This window comes from Eurytemora carolleeae, unplaced genomic scaffold, assembly GCF_000591075.1.
Source record: "Eurytemora carolleeae unplaced genomic scaffold, Eaff_2.0 scaffold1401, whole genome shotgun sequence".
NCBI classification, from domain to species: Eukaryota; Metazoa; Arthropoda; class Copepoda; order Calanoida; family Temoridae; genus Eurytemora; species Eurytemora carolleeae.
In genome coordinates this window covers 1-22,293 of record NW_019397308.1, presented here as the reverse complement: position 1 = coordinate 22,293, position 22,293 = coordinate 1, and the positions used below count along the sequence as shown (strand labels likewise).

At 34.9% G+C, this 22,293-nt stretch overlaps 2 protein-coding genes across 2 annotated transcripts; one reads left to right on the top strand and one right to left on the bottom strand.

Annotated features, from left to right (window-relative positions):
* Positions 1 to 12: 12 nt before the first annotated feature.
* Positions 13 to 14,871, bottom strand: LOC111713430 (reticulon-4-interacting protein 1 homolog, mitochondrial). The gene is made up of 7 exons (XM_023488278.1): positions 14,826 to 14,871; positions 5,181 to 5,273; positions 4,258 to 4,311; positions 3,385 to 3,455; positions 2,622 to 2,682; positions 1,454 to 1,503; positions 13 to 179 (listed from the first exon to the last, which is right to left on the bottom strand). The coding sequence occupies exons 1-7, from the start codon at positions 14,869 to 14,871 to the stop codon at positions 36 to 38; spliced, it is 519 nt and encodes a 172-aa protein (XP_023344046.1). The 3' UTR covers positions 13 to 35.
* Positions 14,872 to 16,024: 1,153 nt separating this feature from the next.
* LOC111713426 (uncharacterized) lies at positions 16,025 to 18,830 on the top strand. The gene is made up of 3 exons (XM_023488273.1): positions 16,025 to 16,231; positions 16,387 to 16,495; positions 17,089 to 18,830. Exons 1-3 carry the CDS (start codon positions 16,033 to 16,035, stop codon positions 18,341 to 18,343), a joined length of 1,563 nt encoding a protein of 520 aa, XP_023344041.1. The 5' UTR covers positions 16,025 to 16,032; the 3' UTR covers positions 18,344 to 18,830.
* Positions 18,831 to 22,293: the final 3,463 nt, after the last annotated feature.

The following is a 22,293-nucleotide window of genomic DNA, read 5'->3' as shown; positions in this document are numbered from 1 at the left end:
TGATAAATTAACATTTTAATAACAATTTGGAAAATTTAAAAAGTTATTGCAATTTTTCCACAAGTTTTTTCTTTTGAAAAATATTCATAAGAGTCTAGAATCTGTTCGAAAGAGAAGGATTTCTCAATTATTGGAGAACACCGGCCTTGGTCCATCAGTTCACTTATTACGTATAATCCCTAGAAAATTATCATTAGCTTAGAGTTTTTATGGTTTAGTTTAATAATGTTTATTTCAGGATTTTTCAAATTTTGACAGTTTGATTCATGTTTCTTTATTGTTTCATAACAACTTAAATTTTTTTCTTTAAAAAATTCCCTATACATATTAAAAGAGACTGTGAGCGTAATTTTAAGATGTCAGACATACCCATTAATCTACTGAAACTCTATTTATTGTTTAACACTTTGTCTACAAGCTCTAATATATTTAAGAAATATTAATAGTTGCTTTCTAGGAAGTGGCAGAAAATTAATATTTACTTTAGCAAAAGTTGATTTCTAAAAATGGCAGAAAAAGAAAATTTACTTTAGCAATAGTTGCTTTCTAGAAGTGGCAGAAAATGAAAATTTACTTTAGCAATAGTTGCTTTCTAGAAGTGGTAGAAAATGAAAATTTACCTTAGCAATAGTTGCTTTCTAAAAGTGGCAGAAATGAAAATTTACTTTAGCAATAGTTGCTTTCTAAAAGTGGCAGAAAATGAAAATTTACTTTAGCAATAATTGCTTTCTAGAAGTGGCAGAAAATGAAAATTTACTTTAGCAATAATTGCTTTCTAGAAGTGGCAGAAAGTGAAAATTTACTTAAGAACGTTGGAAAACCGCGTTTAACTTTAAAAAGACCATAATTTCAACTTTTCAAGTAACGGAACACCTGTGTTGAGGTCAAATGTATACAGTGTACACCGGATTTCAGAACAATTCAACGCCTATTACTCACATAACACACAGAGCTCTCTCTGCTCGATCAACAGTCACGGGTTTGAAAAATACCGTTGTAAATCGGGTATTGCATGTAGGGTCACTTAAAATTATGCTTACAGTCCCTTTACGCTTTACGTGATTTCGTTTTTATTCTTTTTGACAGGACAATAAAACAATAATAGCCAATCACAGTTTAAATACAATATAATAAAATCCACGAAAAATAGAAATATGTAAATACCAGGATACCAACAAAGGATGAAACTTCAGAGGAGATTGTACAGAATTTATATTCTCTGTTACCTTAGATTCAAGACTCCGTGCAACTGTATAAGTGTTCCTTTCTTCCCCCCAAACCATAAAATAAGCCATTAGAAAGATATACTATTCAAGGCAGAAGACTTAATTTAACTTGGACTCGTCATATCTTAAGAGTTTTACGTCAGCCTTATAGTCTAATCCTTGTGGGTAGCCTTGTACATCAGAAAATCAAAAATTTTGAATATCCATCTATCTATCTATCTATCTACCTGTTTATCTGGTTTAAAATAAGCCCATCTAACAGTATTCCCAGCACTCACTAAATATATTCATTAATTACTCATTAAAAACTTTCTAGGAGTACATTTTTTCAAAATCCCCCTCCTCCCTCTCATGGGAGAATTTATTTTCAAAATCTGAGAGAAACTGACAATTTAGACATCATATTCCAAATTTTTAAAACACTTTTTTCCAAAACAGCGAATAAAACCCACTTTTCGCATAGCTATATAATATACTGGAATATAGATTACTTTTCAGATAGATAAGAATCTTACATTAACCAGAAATAAACTTTTTTTAATCTATATATATACTTTGCTTGTCTGTCTGTTCGTTCGTATCAAAATACGTCAAAACGGCTGAACCGATTGGACTCAACGTTTGTGTAGGACCTCGCATGACCCCAAGGAAGGGTAATGGATGATCGAATTTTCAAAAGTTTGCCTTCATCAAAATGTTATTTTTAAAAATTTTATAACTCCACGAAATTTCTTCATAAAATCTGCGAAATGTTTTGTCTGTTTTTGTTTTACAATGTACATAAAGAGATCATTTTCACAATGGAAATGAAAGATGGGCGCGAAGCGCCCTGATAACCTATTATTAACATATTTCTTTAAAACTAGAATATTAAAGAAATTTCAATGAACTGAGAAATAAAGATCAGATGAGCCCAATAATATTTCTATCTGATGTCCCATGTCTCGATGAATTGATATAAAACTGCTACACGACAACTCTTACATAAGTAATTATAGTATTTCACTTGTAAGAGACACCACTAAAAAGAAGTTTTCTTAGTCAACTAGGGCTGGCCAATGTTCTGTAAACAAACGAAAAGATTTTGGAAATAAACGGAAGCTACAATCTGAACGTCTGAACGTGACCAGCCCTAGTTAAGATAATAAAGAAGAAACACTCCAAGAGATAAATAGATGTCCCAACTTAAAGCCGCGTTGATCGGAGACGATTTTAGTGTCAAAACTTAGTTTCCACGACTGTTCTTAAGTTTAATTTCAATGTAAAACTAAATACTAAAATCTATGAAATATCAAAAATATCAACATTTAACACTTGTGAAGCTGAATGAAGTAAAGTACAAATATGAATAAGAATAAAAATAATAAATTCTTAAAAATTTATGTAATTAGTTACCAGCTTTTATATTCGCTATAATTAGTTCTCCAATGCTTGTTAAAGTTCCCTGTAGCAAACCCTGAAACATAAACAACCTCGTTAATGTTTATTTACATTATATATACAACTAGCTTGAGATCCCAGCGTTGCCCAAGGTAATTATAGTTACCCACGCCGTTTACCCGCACTTGGGTGTAAATTACGATTTTAGCTATTTTCCCTATAATAGTAAAACCACTCAAGATCCCAAACCAAGCTAAGATTACAGGGATTACAACTTTATATATACATAGATACATACATTGCATAACACATACATAAATACATACATTACATTCAGGGTGTCTCAATAAACATCTTCTATACCGTCTTTGTCCTGCTAATGTTGAGAAATTTGTCCAAATTTATAAAATAACAACAAAAAAATGAAATGTTAAAAATCCCCATCAATTTAAAATCAGAGCAGGAAGACCTCATTTACGAAAGCTCAAAAGTACATATACATAATAAGTTTTTGATTAACTCAATTATCGGAAATCAATGACGATTTGCAATTTGTCTCTTCAATGACGAAGAAGAGCACAGTTTACTAAATCTGCGACCCAATTCAACAAAATGTTAAGAACACAGTTTACTAAATCTGCAACCCAATTCAACAAAATGTTTAAGAAGAACACATTTTACTAAATCTGCAACCCAATTCAACAAAATGCTAATGAAGAGCACATTTTTTGACGAGGGAAAATTTCAATTCAAACTTAAATAAGCATAAAAATTGTACCTGTTGATCTGTGTTGTTGAGTACAGGACTATCCAGTGTTATAACACAACCACCAGTTCTTAAAAGTGCCACTGAAAAATAAGTTCAATATTAAAGGGACTGCTAGCGTAATTTCAAACGACCCTACATGCAAAGATGGCGATGCCCGATTCAAAATAGTGCCCTTGCCACCTTATGCTGATTAATGTGAAAGATATTATTGTTTTTCTTGGTTTCAAAATGTTTAATTCCAAAATGATTTCTTGCAGTAGAAGTAAGCAATCATTTTAAATATTATAAACATTGATATACATGTATACTTGATCAGACAAAGCTTTCAAGGGTACCCTTGTGAATCGCGCATTCACATCTTTGTATGGAGGGTCACTTGAAGTTTAGCTCTTACAGTGCCTTTAAATAAATTTTTTGTACTCATTTATACTTATTGACAGATTCTCAAGTGTCTTAATTCCCTTATCTATTTTATGAATCTATTTTCTGAATCTTATTTCTGAATCTAATTTCTGAATCTAATTTTTAAATCTAATTTCTAAAACTAATTTTCAAATCCTTGTAAATTTGGTTAACCTTTTTTTGTAAATTTTGTTAACTTTTTACACTTTTTACACTTTTACACTACTTTTTTTGTTAACTATTATAATCATTTTAATAACATGATTTTCACCAAAATTAATTATTGCAAATGAATTTATAAATTTAACCGCCTTGTGCCATTATTGTAAAAAATGTGGTTTTTTTTCTGCGACTCTTTCTTATCCTTTTCTTTTCAATTTTTGATAAATTTGAAAAAATTTAACCTAAAAAACAGAAAAAGTAAAAATCCCGACAAAAATATTCCGTAGAATACGACAAGGCATTGTATAGATGTTTTACCTAATTCTGTAGATTTACTGCCAAATCCGGCACAGTCCAATATTATATCAAAACCTAGAAAACAAATTTGCTATTTGTTGTTTGGAGTTTTATTTTCCAAATTTGCTTCNTACTGTTGTTCGTAAAATGGTTGGATTGTTCGATTATAGTTATGAATTTTAAAAATTACTTTAAATTTTGGGTTTGGTAACATCAAAACAGGAGCTTGGTTTAATTTAGCATAAATTTTATATTTCAATACCAGTCCCTTTATCTTGTGGGAAAACTTTCTAAATTGCTTCTTTAATGTTTTCTGTGTAAGACAAAGAGGAGATTAAGAAACCTCTTTGTACCAATTTACGATTTAACTTGAACAATTTGTCTAGGATTCCTTTATACTACACATTTAGGGTTCAGGGAAAATAGAATATCAATTAAATTATTAAGTTTTCCATCAATTTTTCATGTTAAATTATCTTTTACCTTTCAAAACATTTTTTACTCTAAAATTTCCCGTTTCATTTTTTAATGTTTAATGTTTAATGTTTATCTTTTAATGTTCAAGTCATAATTGATAAGCATTTCTTGATTATAAACATATTTTTGTAATTTATCTTTTTATGAAATAATTGTTGTATTTTTATCAAGGATCCTATTTTTGCATGTTATAAAGAAAATATTTAATCTTTGGCCCTATGCTCTCATAATGAAGCACTTTTTGTACTTTTAACAAAAAGCACAACATTTTCTGGTATTTTTTATCATTGAAGTGATTTTTAAAATTATAAAATAGCTAATTTGGAAATTAGAGACAACTAAAAATCAACGAATCCGATAGATCAGAATTCAGAAACTTTATATTTTCTATTTAATTACTGTATGTAGTTTAATTTTCAATTAATTATCACCAAAAAAGCCTTGATTGAAAATAAAAGTTCACAAACCTGACAAAGATATTAAATCTTTTATATAATTTTCATCTTTGTAATCTAGATAAACACAACCTAGATCTTCTAGTGTAGCTTTAGACTCGGGTCCTAGAATAAACAAATAAATAGATAAATCTATATAATAAAGCTCTTCGCTTACACATATATATAACTAATTTTTTTCAACGCGGGTGGGATATATATATATATGTATATGAATACGATACAATAAATCTTTAATTAGTTGTTGATATTTCTTCATAAAAACATTAAATATAAATGTATGTTAGACATATTGGTCCAAACGGCTATGGCCAAATTTGCTAGGAATGACAAATAATTGTCTTAACTATAAAAAAATAATTGTGTTTTATAAATTACATGGGCAACACCGACACTTCACCTCGGAAATAAATAAATCAATAAATAAATAAAGGGTGTTTTAAAAAAAAGTAAATTTAAATTTCGCAGATCTATAAAAATGACTATTAAAGGGACTGTAAAAGTAATTTCAAGTGACCCCCTTATAAGAGAGTGGCGTATCTAATTCCAAAGGTAACCTCAAAAGTTTTGTCTGGTCAAGTATGTATTTGATTTCCGACTGATATTTTTATTTCTGGTTTCTCTGAATGGACTTGCTCATTTCTTGCTTCAGAATACTTGGAGAAATTATCTGTATAATTAAGAATTTTTTTAAATCAGAAAATCGACAATATCTTCCACAATCTTGATCAGATTAAGATTACAAGGGAAACGCTGTCAATCAGAAATGTCACTCTTTTTTAAAGGAAGGTTATAACTTAAAACTACGAAGACTGTCACTTTTAAAATATAAAATAATAATAAATACTTGATGAAAAAAACTTCGGATACGAAGTCTGGTGCCTTATCCATTAGTGAAATAAGGAGAGATAAGAGATAAGAGTGAAGGAGACATTTTCTTCAAGTTCAACAAAGTTCTTAAAAGTCTGGTCTGAGTATGGTTTTGAACCCCCTGTCTAAAAGTAATAGCCTGCATGGCGTCGATCTCATAAACCGAAGATTGTGGGTTCGAGTCCCACCGCGGTTTTGCAACCCAAGGTTCACTGTACTATTTTGACCTGGAATTTGACTTCTAAGTATTTTAAAACGAAAAAGATCAAAATAAGAAAAAATTCCATGTTTTTGCTATTCAAAGTTTAAAAATGTCAACAACACGTTTTCAATTTTTTAAGAACTAGAAATGTAATCAAAACCTATGTAAACCTATTTATGTATTGCCGTGCTAAAAATAATAACAAAGATCCGTAAAATCAATTCTTACACCACTCTTTTCCGAGTTAATGTTCCTCCCCATCTGTCCTATACCCCCGGATACACTTCCATTTCCCGAGTTAATGTTCCTCCCCATCTGTCCTATACCCCCTGATACACTTCCATTTTCCGAGTTAATGTTCCTCCCCATCTGTCCTATACCGCCTGATACACTTCCATTTCCCGAGTTAATGTTCCTCCACACCTGTCCTATACCCCCGGATACACTCCCATTTTCCGAGTTAATGTTCCTCCCCATCTGTCCTATACCCCCTGATTCACTTCCATTTTCCGAGTTAATGTTCCTCCCCATCTGTCCTATACCCCCGGATACACTTCCATTTTCCTGGTAATATTCCTCATTCAAAATCTCTCAACACAAATTAATTAATAAATCAAATCAATCCTAAAACGCATGCTTGTCTGCAAGAATTTTGCCTAGATGAAATATACAAAGCAAGTCCTATTTATCCAACCTCCGCCTAAAGCAAATGTTGCAATAACAATTTCCAAGTGTTAATTTCTATGACCAAAAAACATCCCAAAGATTTGACAAGTAATAATATCTTTGAAAATTAACATAAATGTTGGGTATTTTCAAAGTATCATTTAAGCAAATACGTTGAAAAATAATACAAAAGCAGATGAGAGATTAAATTTATCACGATGAAATTGCTTATTTTCATTCTGATTCTTTTTCCTACCTTTGCGCAAACACGATAGATTCTTTCAAACAATCAAGACGACTTATCCGTAATCAAAGTAAGCTTGGAATAAATATTAACTAGCAGTTTTGACAGAAACTTAATATTGGTACTTTTTTAACTAATTAACTGAATAACGCAGTTATTGAAAGACTAAATGTATCAAATCCAGACTCTAACCTTGAAAATATACAAATACAGCAGTTTAAAATTAATAAAAGATTAGATTCTTGACCGTAAAAAAACTACGTTAAACGCCTGAACTTTTAGATTCCAAAGGAGAAAAGCTAAAGCTGTGATGTTTTAAAAAACTACATGCTACAGCTGTATTGCGTAGAAACTACTTGCTACAGCTAAGTTGTATAGAAACTACCTGCTACATCTGTATTGTATAGAAACTACCTGCTACAACTGTGTTGTATAGAAACTATCTGCTACATCTGTATTGTATAGAAACTAACTACTACAGTGTGTTGAATAGAAACTACCTGCTACAGCTTTGTTGTATAGAAACTATCTGATAGATTTGTATTGTATACAAACTACCTGCTACAACAGTGTTGTATAGAAACTACCTGCTACAACTGTGTTGTATAGAAACTACCTGCTACATCTGTATTGTATAGAAACTATCTGCTACAACTGTGTTGTATAGAAACTATCTGCTACAACTGTGTTGTATAGAAACTATCTGCTACAACTGTATTGTATAGAAACTACTTGCTACGACTGTGTTGTATAGAAACTATCTGCTACAACTGTGTTGTATAGAAACCATCTGCTACAACTGTATTGTATAGAAACTAACTACTACAGTGTGTTGANTTGAATTTTTCAAGACAAATAGAGAATACTTTTTATATACAGATACACTTTAGAGTATACAACTTACCCGGACCAGTGTAAAAAAATTAGTGTCAAAAAGTACTTGCAATAAATTGTATGAATGTAAATAATAAATATATCGTGCAGGTGCTTTATTGTGTTTTCAGGGGTGAATAATATTCCGAGGTCAGATAGTCAGAATAAATTATCTTTACAGGTGTGAGACAAGTAGGAGGGGCCCCTCCTCAGGTGTCAAACAAAAAGATTTATTCCACGCTCATCAGCTTGTAAACAATGAAAATATCAATACAATTATAACATAATTATAATAGACTTTGTTATTAGTTTTCCTTATCAAGCTAAAGAGCTATATGGGGCAAAAGCATGAGAGGGGGGTAAGTGTTAGAATATATAAACATCGTGTAGAAAATTTTCAATATCAATTTGCAAAAATATTTTAAATTTTTTATACATATTCCGGAAAAAATGTTTTCAAACATGCATAAAATCTAGGGAGAAACCTATTTTCAAGAAGGGGAGATGGTAATGTTTTTTCAAAACTACTACAAAATATACACCTTTAAGTATGCTAAGCAATAAGCATACTAATTTTATGTTTTCTTAGTACAGCTATTTAGATAGATGAGTTCAATCTAAATAGTCAGGAACAGTCTATTAAATCTGCTCGGACGGACGCGCTTAAAAAGAAGCGGACAGACGAGCGCGCAGCATTAGGAGGCTCTGAAGCACATAAAAAGAACTGACTTCCACTTTTACCACCGACTTATTAAGACTTTAATCTGTTGTGCGTCATGAGTATTAGATATTAAATTTATCTCAGATTATATTCATTGTTTAGGCTACTGACAGGAATTGTCTAGATAGGATAAACAAGTTGAAGACGACTTCTGGACTAGCCTCTGCTCNAGTATAAGAATTTACCTCTTCAATACAGTGGTACTCACAATAAGGTCACTCTCCGCACAATACAACAGATGCATGACCGGACCAAGGTGCTGTCGTTTAAACAGTTCCACTCAGGAAATATAAATGTTAGATCTAAACCTATTCAGAAGATAGAGAAACGTGACGAAGCCGGGATCACTTCTTCTTTGGAGTTCAACTGGGAAGCGCCAACCAATCTATCCCAAGTTTCCGACGCCTTGCTCAACTACTGCACCATACTCCTTCACCTTTGGCCTCTTGATCAGACTGGCCTCATCATCCTCAGATTGGTAAACAAATATAACTATTTTCCCTGTGCTAATTCCCTTACTGAACGTGTAAACCTAGTGTCTACATTCTTCAACACTATACTAAGGGAGAATGCTGCTAGAGCTGGACGCAGAGCTGTACCTATGAACTTCAAAGAGCAGGAAGAGACTCTCAAGAATATCCTCACCTCCTTGGGTTTCAGTAGTGCTGTTCCTACGGGACGTATTAACCGCTCAGAGTCTGACAAATTTAGATCTGCTCCGATGCGTTCTACTATCCCTGTCTCTGGAAACCAAAACCAGAACAAGCCTAAAGTCTTGATGATCGGCTCTACCCCTGTTTGTTTCAATTTTAATAGCGGCCATTGCAGGAACCCTGGCTCAGCTACAAGTTGCAAAGATCAAAGAGGTAGAGAATTTGCACATCTGTGCAATAAATGGCTTGATGCCAAGCAAGCTTACTGTCTAGGACGTCACTCCAGGGCTGCCTTTAGACACTGAGCTACTACATTCTTCAGCCTATTGTTTTTTTTATAAAATCCCATTCTATTTGATTATCTATGTTATTTTTTTTTCACTCATTAAATCTCATTATGCTTAATCGTTTATACACCTTTCATATAAATAAATATATCTTTTATTTTTTACTAACTGTTAATAGATTAATGGTTCGTCAAATATAGAGTTTCAAACTTATAATCTCTTCAAGCTTTCCAGTTACCCATAACGAAAGGACTGTCTATAATTTCATTTATGATTTTAAAACTTCTTATTAACTTTTCGAATTTCTTAATCAACAAAAATAAGAAACTATATTTTCTTATAATAATTTTATTTTCTATCTTTGATACATTACAACAGTCAGGGTAATTTTCTTTTCTTATTCAAACAACTGAATACTGGAGTAATTTATAACCCAATTCATTGGAAATAAATGATTACTGTGCTGTATATTTCCTTCTTATAGGACTATAATATCTCTAAATTGAAGAGTGTCTAAATAATATCATGGATAATTTGCACTGTGCAGGGTTTTCCTTTATCATAAGACTTTATATCTTAACTTATGTGCGTCGACGTCCACGAATTTAATATTAAAATAATGATATTAATGTACTCAACATTAACTTTTGTACATTTTTATTTATATCTACTCGGTGTCCCACGAAACTTGACGGTTGGTAAATACTCTAGTCTGTCTTTTTCCATAATTTGTTAGTTGTTTTGATACCAGAGGTCAATATAATTCATATGGTAGTCATTTTTAAATTTATTTAATTTCAAAACTCAAAATATCGATTTAATAGGTCATGTTTCGTCGCTCACCCTGTATTAAACTAGATAATTCAGACAAGATATATTCTACATTATTAACGTCCTTAGCGTACTTGGATTACTAGAAACATTTTATAATAAACATTAGATGGTGGAATTATTTAGCATTGACATTCAAACGAAATATATTAAACAGTATCACAATCCTTAGTGTAACCTTTTCAATATTGATAATTTAGTTGTCTTCAACATTTATGGTTCTTTAATGACATATAATTCTTTCGCACTATGAAACTACTATGATGACATTTATATTTACTATTAAGACGACATTTGTATTCGTGTTTACAATATACAAAGCAAATGCCACAAATTATTTCTACCAAACCTAAATAAACACACAAACCTTCTGCGTTGGTTTTAGTGATAAATCTGTTGGACGTATTTATTATAATTTATGAGTTTTATTCCACTTTACCATACACTATTCACTTAATATTTTCCTGTTAATAGCGTATCATGCCTTTTATTTCTGTTTTAGCTAACAATATTAATATTAATATACGAAGCAAATGCCGCAAAATATTTCTACCAAACCTAAATAAACACGCAAACCTTCTGCGTTGGTTTTAGTGATAAATCTGCTAGACATATTTATTAGAATTTATGAGTTTTATTACACTTTACCTTACACATTCACTTAATAACTTATCTCTTAAGAACGTATCATGCCTTTTGTTTCTATTTTAGCTAGCAATATTAATACTTTTAGAAATCAGTCTACAAACCATTTCTTTCCACTTAAATCTGCTTGAACTATTAAGACACGAGATGAAACTACCAATACCTGAGCTCCCTCCTATGAAAACATTCAAGCCAAAATACAACCTACCTATCTTACAATCCTATAAAACAAAGCTGTACAATTGGTACTGGGAAAATTTTCCTACTAATTACAAGCCTTTATGCAAATCCTTAGTTGATCCCATCAAATTGAGAGCGCTAGCACTAGAAACTGGGTTCCAAGACAGCTCTACTCTAAATAAGATTTGCATAGACCTTACAGGAGGCGCTGACATTGGTTGCAAAGGCTCATCTAGGACCCCTTCTTTTTCTACCAATGCCCCTAGTGCCTACGAGTTTGCACCACATGTTTCAGATGCTATCGCTGATTGGCTGAACAAAGGGTTTGCACAGGGTCCTGTACCTATTGATGAGATACCAGCCACAGCAAAAATCAATGGCATTATGACAAAGCCGAAGCCTAACGGCTCAGTTAGAATCATCCTGAACCTAAGTTCGCCTTTGGGCAATTGTGTTAATGAAGGCATTGACAAAGATGAATTTCCAACCATAATGTCTTCCACCACGAAGTGGCTTAGAGCCTTACACCTAGCTGGTCGTAAAGCTAAAATGTGCAAGATCGACTGGGCTGACGCCTACAAACATATGGCTGTATGTGCAAAAGACACAGATCTACAGTGGTTTACGTGGTTAGGGTTTGGATTCAAAGAATTGTGCCTTATCTTTGGATGTGTTAGCAGTGCCGGAATCTATGATAGACTAGCGAAGGTAGTTGTGCACATAGTAGCTACAAAATCAAATTTCCCAGTGTCCAGAATATGTCAACACTTATACGACTGCTGTGCTACAGCCCCAGCCGCATCCGACACCTTAGAAATATTTGATAACACCTTTTCCGAAATAGCAGGTTAACTTGGTGTTAAACTAGCACCACGCGAAGATCCAGAGAAGTCTTTCGGCCCCAGCACACATGGTCTGGTACTCGGCATAGTCTATGACACAGTTCAATGGACTTGGGCGCTCAACCAAGGAAAACTAGCCAGGATATTGCACGACAAAAACAAATTTTTAATCTCGGATCACATGCCACAATCAGCTATATGGAGCATAGTCGGGAAAATCATCCACATTCAACCACTCATACCCAACAGCCGTTTCAACATGCATCATTTATTAGATCTAAATAGCCACTCCGCAGATAAAACTACTTCAGTCCAATTGACACCTAATTTCAAAAAACAACTACACTTCTGGTTCACCATGATAAAGTTATGCTCCGGTAGAGGTAAACTAATTAACCCAGACAAGTCCTTACCACCATGGGCCATCGAAGTCTACACAGATGCTGCTGGCGGTTCAATGGCTACTAAAGGACTTGGAGTGGGTGTCGTCACTAACTGCTGGTGGTCATACGTACCCTGGTCATCAGCGATAAACCTCAACAAGACCAAAATAAACGGAAGATACCTTGGTAGATGCATGTCGGCACTAGAACTAGTTGGACCACTTTTAGCCATTTCTGGTGGATTTTCATGGGCCAAGAACAGTCCAATCAAAATTTGGGTGGACAACGCAGCTTCCGTCATCATCTACAAGAAAGGATATAGTCGCTCTTGTCCCCTCTCTACTACTCTAGCTATCGCCATCTCCACGGTAGCCGCTGGACTTGGTGCTACTGTGGAAATAACTAAGATATTCAGATGTTCAACACCATTAGCTTCTATGGCAGATGCTTTGTCAAAAGCTAATTTTCCCAAATTCCGGGAAATTAATAATAGAATCCAGTTGAACTTGCCTTTAAATCAAGCTTGGATTCCACCATCACTACTACTCTGGATCAATAATCCGACTGCGGATGATTTGCTCGGAGACAAAATACTCACGGACATTTCTAGACACTCATTGGTTCTTGGGCTCAACTGTTGACTTCTACTTTAGGAATGGTAGGTTGTTGCGCGTTTCGACTCAGCTATGCTGTGATGCGGTTTAGAGGTTTCCTACTCCTACTTTTTACCTCCCTACTCCCCTATCTATGCTATCATTATAGCTTAGATATTACCTCACCTCTATTCCGTGCCAGCCACCTACTTATCTTACTTTTCAGGATATCATGCAACCCCCCCTTTAGGTGGTGTCCTTAACCCTAATTCAGGTCTGGGTTATGGTCCACCTACCTCCTTCCTTTCTTCCTCCCCTCTTGGTCTCTTCTACTTACTACAGAGGCTTCACCCAGGTGAGCGTGTTCATCGTTGTTTAGGCTACTGACAGGAATTGTCTAGATAGGATAAACAAGTTGAAGACGACTTCTGGACTAGCCTCTGCTCACAATTATGTACTGCTATTACTGTACGCGGCCCGGTCCCACATGTGTACTGCACGTGTACCTTCCTTACTCTCTACCTGTGTTCGCCTTTCTCTCCTACACTCAGTCTACCTTCAACCTCCCAAAGTTACCCTACTACTTTCTGCTATTCTTCTCAGAAGGAGAGTATTATTTTATAACAGCGTTATTAGCTAAGTTTATTCTTCTACACGCCTGATGTTTTTTTTTCTCTTATTCAGTCCAGTATTTTCTACGAATCTTTACAGTGACGCTTTAAATTTTAACACTGCTCTGCATAGCTAATTTATCTCTCCGAGGTTAACTTTTGGTTTTCGTTACTTTCTCCTTTATACCTGATTTCACTTTTACTAGATCGTTGGCAACTCCTTCTTACTTAGTACTTATTATTTAACTAGTTCTTTTACAATTGTACAATTGTGTTATTATTTTGACTTATAAATTCAGTTGGTGCTTAAACTTAGTTTTTACTATTTATTTGGTTTCTATATTGTTATTTTATTAATGTTTCGACCGTCTATAATTTAACTTTATTATTTAATAACATCTTATGCTTTTATTTTATCTTTACTTTATGAATATTTACTATTATTTGATAGCGTTTTATATACGTTTATTTTTACATGAATATTTTTCTTTTGTCTTGGCGTTTTATACATTTAAATTTTTACCTTTGCTTCGACCATCTAACTTATAGTTTTATGTACAGTTAATATATTCCAATAGCGTTTTATTGTTCCTATTTTATACTCATTTCAGTTTTTATTTTACTATTGGAAACTTTTCTTACTTTTTTTAACTCTTCCTTTTTCAGTCATGCCTCCAGCTCGTACGGTAATCCGTAGCAACACTGGTTTCTCTGATCCGGCGGATCTCTCTCTACCAGTACTGAAAGATCTCTCAGTCGACAATGTCGACGATTTCGGCTCAGTGCTCCCTGATGCAAATGTTGCTCTAGTGAATCACTCATTTTAACTATTAATAACCTTTCCCCTGGTGAAAGGTTCTATTTGGATTTTCTATACCTTCCCTGGTAGAAGGTTATATTTATATTTTCTATACTTTCCCCCAGGCGGATGGTTCTATTCAGATTTCTATACTTCCCCTTGGTGGGAAGTTTTTAATTAATTTAAAACCTTTCCCCGGGTACAATATATATTGTACCCTAGAGGATGATATCTACAGCGTGTTGTATGTAAACTACCTGCTACAGCTGTATTGCATATAAAATACCTGTTACNACCAGCCATTCCTACCGCTATGCCGGGCTCAACTAAATATGGTCCAAATGGCCTTTTCTCCATCAACTCTTTTCACCAACTCACTACAAATTCTGAACTCTGCATCCTACTTAGCAATCTAGCAAACCACTCTCTATCTAAGAGTACCTGGAGTACTTATAAAACCTCTTACAAAATGCTCCTCCAATGCTTTGATAACAATGTTAATTTTCGTTTAACTCAGCCTACCATCATTACCTTTATTGGATGGCTGGCAAATAGAACTCTATCTGTCTCCACTATCAACTCCTACCTTGCTGGGCTCAGACAGGTACATCTTGCCCTTGGTCATGATGTACCTCATCTCAGATCTGATATGGTAACTCAAATCCTTATTGGGAAAAAGAATTTTGACGCTGTCAAACCTTCAACTAAACCTGTCAGAATACCGGTCACTCCCACTTTACTCAGAATACTTAAAAATGCAATTAATAAAGACGACCTTACCTTCTACGACAAACGTTTATTTTGGTTCCTGTGTGTAGTTGCTTTCCACAGTTCTTTCAGAATTGGTGAACTACTCACTCGGCATCCAAATCATTTTGATCCAAGCTATACTCTTCTTGGTCAGCACATATTTCCCAACTCTGCTATAATCAATGCGGTTTCATTGTCTTTTTTGGAGATTACCATCAGTTCCTCTAAGTGTTGCCCTACTACGCCTACTGTCATAGATGTATACCCTACCGGCAGCGATATTTGCCCAGTCAGGGCATATACCAGGTTAATTAACCTATGCAGACCCACACCTAACTTGCCTGCTTTCACACTTTTCTCAGGCAAAAACCTAACACCAGCTTTGTTTAATAAAAAACTCAGACACTGGTTGAAGGATTGCATCGATTTCAGCACCTGCTCGGTGTCAGGACACTCTTTTAGGGCTACTCTAACTCTGATATCAAATCAGTAGGCAGATGGTCCAGCAGAGCTTTCCTGCTGTACACTAAGCTTCTAAGAACAAAGCGTTTCGCCATGGCCCAAGCCCTCGGCAACCTCAATATTTAATTGCTTGTACATCTATGACTTCCTTTACAATTTTTAAAATCTTATTTGTTCAGACTTTACCTGCTAATTTAATTTTACTGTTACGACTTCATTCATTTAGAATTATTTTTACAGGCAATTCTAACGATGACTATGATGATGTTGGTATTGATGGGAATACAAATGAAGACGATGCTGGACCTTACTCTGACCAGCAATCAGAGACAGTCTGCCTATTCTGAGCACAACTCCGACAGTTCCGAACATATTCCTGACCAGATTGAACAGATGTCTGATGTTTACTCTAACACAGATCAACTACGGACAAATCTTATCTCTGAGATAGGTAAACTCAAATCCAACTTTATTTTTAATTATTTCATATTTGGTGAACTCCCTATACTTGATTACATTTATCTCCTGCTAATTTCACTAATTATTAATGTTCTGCTTCTACCCAAAATACTTATTTATCTATATACCGAACTTGCTTCCTCCTAGGTAGATTTGTCAGGCCACCTCTTGCCAGGAAGAGAAAGATTACTTCTAGTCGTGATAATACTCAGAACCAACTCTCCAATGCTACTTCTAAGCACGACCAGACTAACCGGTTAGTTAATTTCTAGCTCAATTCTGTGTCATCTTCGCTTACTCATCCAGTAGCACAAATAGAACTTTAATAAAAATACAACATATTAGGGGNTGGTATATAAAGCCTATCACAATTACTTACATCAGCAAAATCTTCAAGGTTTTTTATTCTACTGTATTCAATGCAAGCAAACGGAGTCGGCACTCTGGTAAATCTAAATCTAAAAAGAAGAAGAAGAAGAGTGGTACTGTAGCTCGTGACGAGGACCCTGGCAGCAGTTGGAACATCCTCTATAATTATTGGCCAGTGGAGAAGCGTCCCATTGCGCTACAGAACAAGTCCAAGTTCAACCAGATGCCTATGGACCAACTACTCCAACTTGCCAAGTTTGACAGGGACAACACCAAGGCTGTAGAATCTGACCTCACTTCCTCCTACACCAGGGATAAAAAGCCTCTGGCAATTAAATACCCAGAAGCCAAGGATGATGGATTCAAGAAGCTGCATCCTGGTTCCATGTTATTTGTTATCTTTGCCATTTTTACCCAGTAGCACAATTCTTAAAAATGAGAATAAATAATCTTCAAGGTTTTTTATTATACTATATTCAGTGCAAGCAAGCGGGGTCGGCACAACGGTAAATCTAAATCGAAAAAGAAGAAGAAGAACAGTAGTACTATTGCTCGTGTGTCTAGCTCCGCTAGTTCTTCGTCCGACGACTCCGACCAGTCCTCCGCTGACTCTGACGACGATGACGAGGACCCTGGCAGCAATTGGAACATCCTCTATAATTATTGGCCAGTGGAGAAGCGTCCCATTGCGCTGCAGAACAAATCCAAGTTCAACCAGATGCCAATGGACCAACTACTCCAACTTGCCAAGTTCGACAGGGACAACACCAAGGCTGTGGAATCTGACCTCACTTCCTCATACACCAGGGATAAAAAGCCTCTTGCAATTAAATACCCAGAAGCCAAGGATGATGGATTTAAGAAGCTGCATCCTGCCAGGTTCGAAAGATTTCCTTTAGCAGATATCAAGGACTGGTGGAAAAAAGTCCCACGTGTGCGCAGCCACCAGTATAAGAATTTACCTCTTCAATACAGTGGTACTCACAATAAGGTCACCCTCCGCACAATACAACAGATGCATGACCGGACCAAGGTGCTGTCGTTTAAACAGTTCCACTCAGGAAATATAAATGTCGGATCTAAACCTATTCAGAAGATTGAAAAACGGGACGAAGCCGGGATCACTTCTTCTCTGGATTTCAACTGGGAAGCGCCAACCAATCTATCCCAAGTTTCCGACGCCTTGCTCAACTACTGCACCATACTCCTTCACCTTTGGCCTCTTGATCAAACTGGCCTCATCATCCTCAGATTGGTAAACAAATATAACTATTTTCCCTGTGCTAATTCCCTTACTGAACGTGTAAACCTAGTGTCTACATTCTTCAACACCATACTAAGGGAGAATGCTGCTAGAGCCGGACGCAGAGCTGTACCTATGGACTTCAAAGAGCAAGAAGAGACTCTCAAGAATATCCTCACCTCCTCAGGTTTCAGTAGTGCTGTTCCTACGGGACGTATTAACCGGTCAGAGTCTGACAAATTTAGATCCGCTCCGATGCGTTCTACCATCCCTGTCTCTGGTAACCAAAACCATAACAAGTCTAAAGTTTTGATGATCGGCTCTACCCCTGTTTGTTTCAATTTTAATAGCGGCCATTGCAGGAACCTTGGCTCAGCTACAGGTTGCAAAGATCAAAGAGGTAGAGAATTTGCACACCTGTGCAATAAATGGCTTGATGCTAAGCAAGCTTACTGTCTAGGACGTCACTCCAGGGCTGCCTTTAGACACTGAGAACATTCTTCAGCTTATTGGTTTTTATAAATCTCTTTCTAATGATTACCAATGTTAATTTTTTCACTCGTTAAATCTCATTATGCTTGTTCGTTTATATTCGTTTCACATAAATAAATATATCTTTTATTCTTTCTTTAATAACTGTTAATAGATTAATGGTTCGTCAAATACATAGTTTCAAACTTATACTCTTAGCAGTTGTAACTATCTTTTTAAGCTTTCCAGTTACCCATAACGAAACGTCTGTCTATAATCTCATTTATGATTTTTAACTCCTTATTAACTTTTCGAATCTCTTAATCAACAAATAAGAAACAAAATTTTCTTATAGTAATTTTATTTTCTATTTTTGGTACATTACAGTCAGAGTAACTTTCTTTTCTTACTCAAACAACTGAATACTGGAATAATTTATATCCCAATTCATTGGAAATAAATGATCACTGTGCTATATATTCCTTTCTTATTGGACTATAATATCTCTTAAATGTACAGTATAATTTGAGTAATTTGCACTATGTTGGTTTTCCTTTATCATAAGACTTTATATCTTTACTTATAAACGTTGACGTCTACAAATTTAACATTAAATAATGATGTCAATATACTGAATATTAACTTTGGCACATTTTTTAGTATTTCATTGGAAATAAATGATCACTGTGCTATATATTCCTTTCTTATTGGACTATAATATCTCTAAAATGTACAGTATAATTTGAGTAATTTGCACTATGTTGGTTTTCCTTTATCATAAGACTTTATATCTTTACTTATAAACGTCGACGTCTACAAATTTAACATTAAATAATGATGTCAATATACTGAATATTAACTTTGGCACATTTTTTAGTATTTCTACTCGGTGTCTGTCCTTTTCCATAATTTATTAGTTGTTTTTCATACCAGAGGTCAATATAATTCATATGATAGTCATTTTTAAATTTATTTAATTCCAAAACACAATATCGATTTATAGTTGTCATGTTTTGTCGGTCACCCTGTATCAAACTAGCTAATTCAGACAAAATATATTCTACATTATTAACGTCCTTAGCGTACTTGAATTACCAGAGATATACTCAACAGTATCACAATCCTTAGTGTAACCTTTTTTAATTGTATCCAACATTTATGGTTCTTTTATGACATAATTCTTTCGCACTATGAAAATTACTATGACGACATTTATACTTACTAATAAGACGACATTCGTATTCGTGTTTACAATATACGAAGCAAATGCCGCAAATTACTTCTTCCAAATCTAAATAAACACACAAACCTTCTGCATAGGTTTTAGTGATAATCTATTAGACGTATTTATTATAATTTACGAGTTTTATTACTTTACCATACACTATTCACTTAATATTTTCCTGTTTATAGCGTATCATGCATTTTGTTTCTGTCTTAGCTAACAATATTAATATTTATATACGAAGCAAATGCCGCAAAATATTTTCTACCACTCCTAAATAAACATGCAAACCTTCTGCGTTGGTTTTAATGATAAATCTGCTAGACATATTTATTAAAATTTATTAATTTTATTACACTTTACCTTACACATTCACTTAATAATTTATCTGTTAAGAACGTATCATGCCTCTTGTCTCTATTTTAGCTAGCAATACTAATACTTTTAGAAATCAGTCTACAAACAATTTCTTTCCACTTAAATCTGCTTGAACTATTAAGACACGAGATGAAACTACCTATACCTGAGCTCCCTCCAATGAAAACATTCAAGCCAAAATACAACCTACCCATCTTACAATCCTATAAAACAAAGCCGTACAATTCGTACTGGGACAATTTTCCTACTAATTACAAGCCTTTATGCAAATCCTTAGTTAATCCCACCAAATTGAGAGCGCTAGCACTAGAAACTGGGTTCCAAGACAACTCCACTCTAAATAAGATTTGCATAGACCTTACAGGAGGCGCGGACATTGGTTGCAAAGGCTCTGCTAGGACCCCTTCTTTTTCTACCAATGCCCCTAGCGCCTACGAGTTTGCACCACATGTTTCAGATGCTATCGCTGATTGGCTGAGCAAAGGGTTTGCACACGGTCCTGTACCTATTGATGAGATACCAGCCACAGCAAAAATCAATGGCATTATGACAAAGCCGAAGCCTAACGGCTCAGTTAGAATCATCCTGAATCTAAGTTCGCCTTTGGGCAATTGTGTTAATGAAGGCATTGACAAAGATGAATTTCCAACAATAATGTCTTCCACCACAAAGTGGCTTAGAGCCTTACACCTAGCAGGTCGTAAAGCTAAAATGTGCAAGATTGACTGGGCTGACGCCTACAAACATATAGCTGTATGTGCCAAAGACACAGATCTGCAGTGGTTTACATGGCTAGGATTCGGATTCAAAGAATTATGCCTTATCTTCGGATGTGTCAGCAGTGCCGGAATCTTTGATAGACTAGCGAAGGTAGTTGTGCACATAGTAGCTACAAAATCAAATTTCCCTGTGTCCAGANACATGTGTACTGCACGTGTACCTTACTTACTCTCTACCTGTGTTCACCTTTCTCTCTTACACTCAGTCTACCTTCAACCTCCCAGAGTTATCCTACTACTTTCTGCTATTCTTCTCAGAACCCTCCATCCCTCCCTTACCACCTTTTTGGCCTTACCTTTCTTTCTTCACTAGACGCGGTTTAGAGGTTTCCTACTCCTACTTTTATCTCCCTACTCCCCTATCTATGCTATGCTATCATTATAGCTTAGATATTACCTCACCTCTATTCCGTACCAGCTACCTACTTATCTTACTTTTCAGGATATCATGCAAACCCCCCTTAGGTGGTGTCCTTAACCCTAATTCAGGTCTAGGTTATCGTCCACCTACCTCCTTCCTTTCTTCCTTCCCTCTTGGTCTCTTCTACTTACTACAGAGGCTTCTCCCAGGTAAGCGTGTTCAAACATTTTTAAGAAATAATTCCTTTTGTAAAAATATGGAAACAAAAAAATGATGTACTTAGAGAGGCCGTTTCCTTTTAACGAACTTATGAATGTGTTAAATGAAGACGACATTTTAACAAAAATGCAATAGTCCGCTAACTGAAGTGGAAAATGTAAAGTGTGTTGTCCTTGTCCTATGGCTAACTTGTTTTTTCCTTTTCTCTAATTTGATATCCTTGTCAAACTTTTATGTTAAGTAAAGAACAAATAAAACGGCCATTTTTTATAGATAAAGCATCTTAACACTAAATTAATTATTTCTTTTAATCATCAAAAATCCAAAAAAATTCTTCAACAAAAATTTTGCGTTGAATTTTCATAAGCCTTCAAATCTAAGAGGCAAGGTACTAATGCAAGGAAAGTTATTTCAGAGGTGTACGCATTTTTTGTACTGCAGTGTCTTGTCTTTGGGCGGAAAAGTAAACACAAGACGGATGTCACAGCATGACATGGAATCCATTTTCACAAAAATAATCTATGAAATATTCTGGTCTTAGGGAGCTATTATGTGAATTTTCATAATTATCAAAATTAAATGTTTTTATCCTCCTCGGATACTAGACGAACAGTGATGCATCTATTCTTGTTTACAAATTCCGCTCAGAGAGAACTGGTTTCAATATGTAGGCAGAGTATACGCGACCGCAATTAACTTTCCTTGCATTAGTACCTTGCTAAGAGGGACCTGTCATACGGAACGATGTAAGAAAATATAAAAAAAAGGTCAGAGAAGAAAATTGATAGGAAATAATTCAAAATAAGAACCCGAGTAGAATCTTAGAGTCGGGAACCTAGTCTTAGGCGCCGGGCCGACTTTCTCCGACCCTCTGTTTTTGGAAAAAAATATCAAATTTCACCAAATATATGTAATATGAGCAAAAACCATTAAAATATTTGAGCATTCCTCTCCCCATCCCTTTCTTCAAGCACCCCTCCATATGTCCCAACCCCAGTTTCTGCTGTTT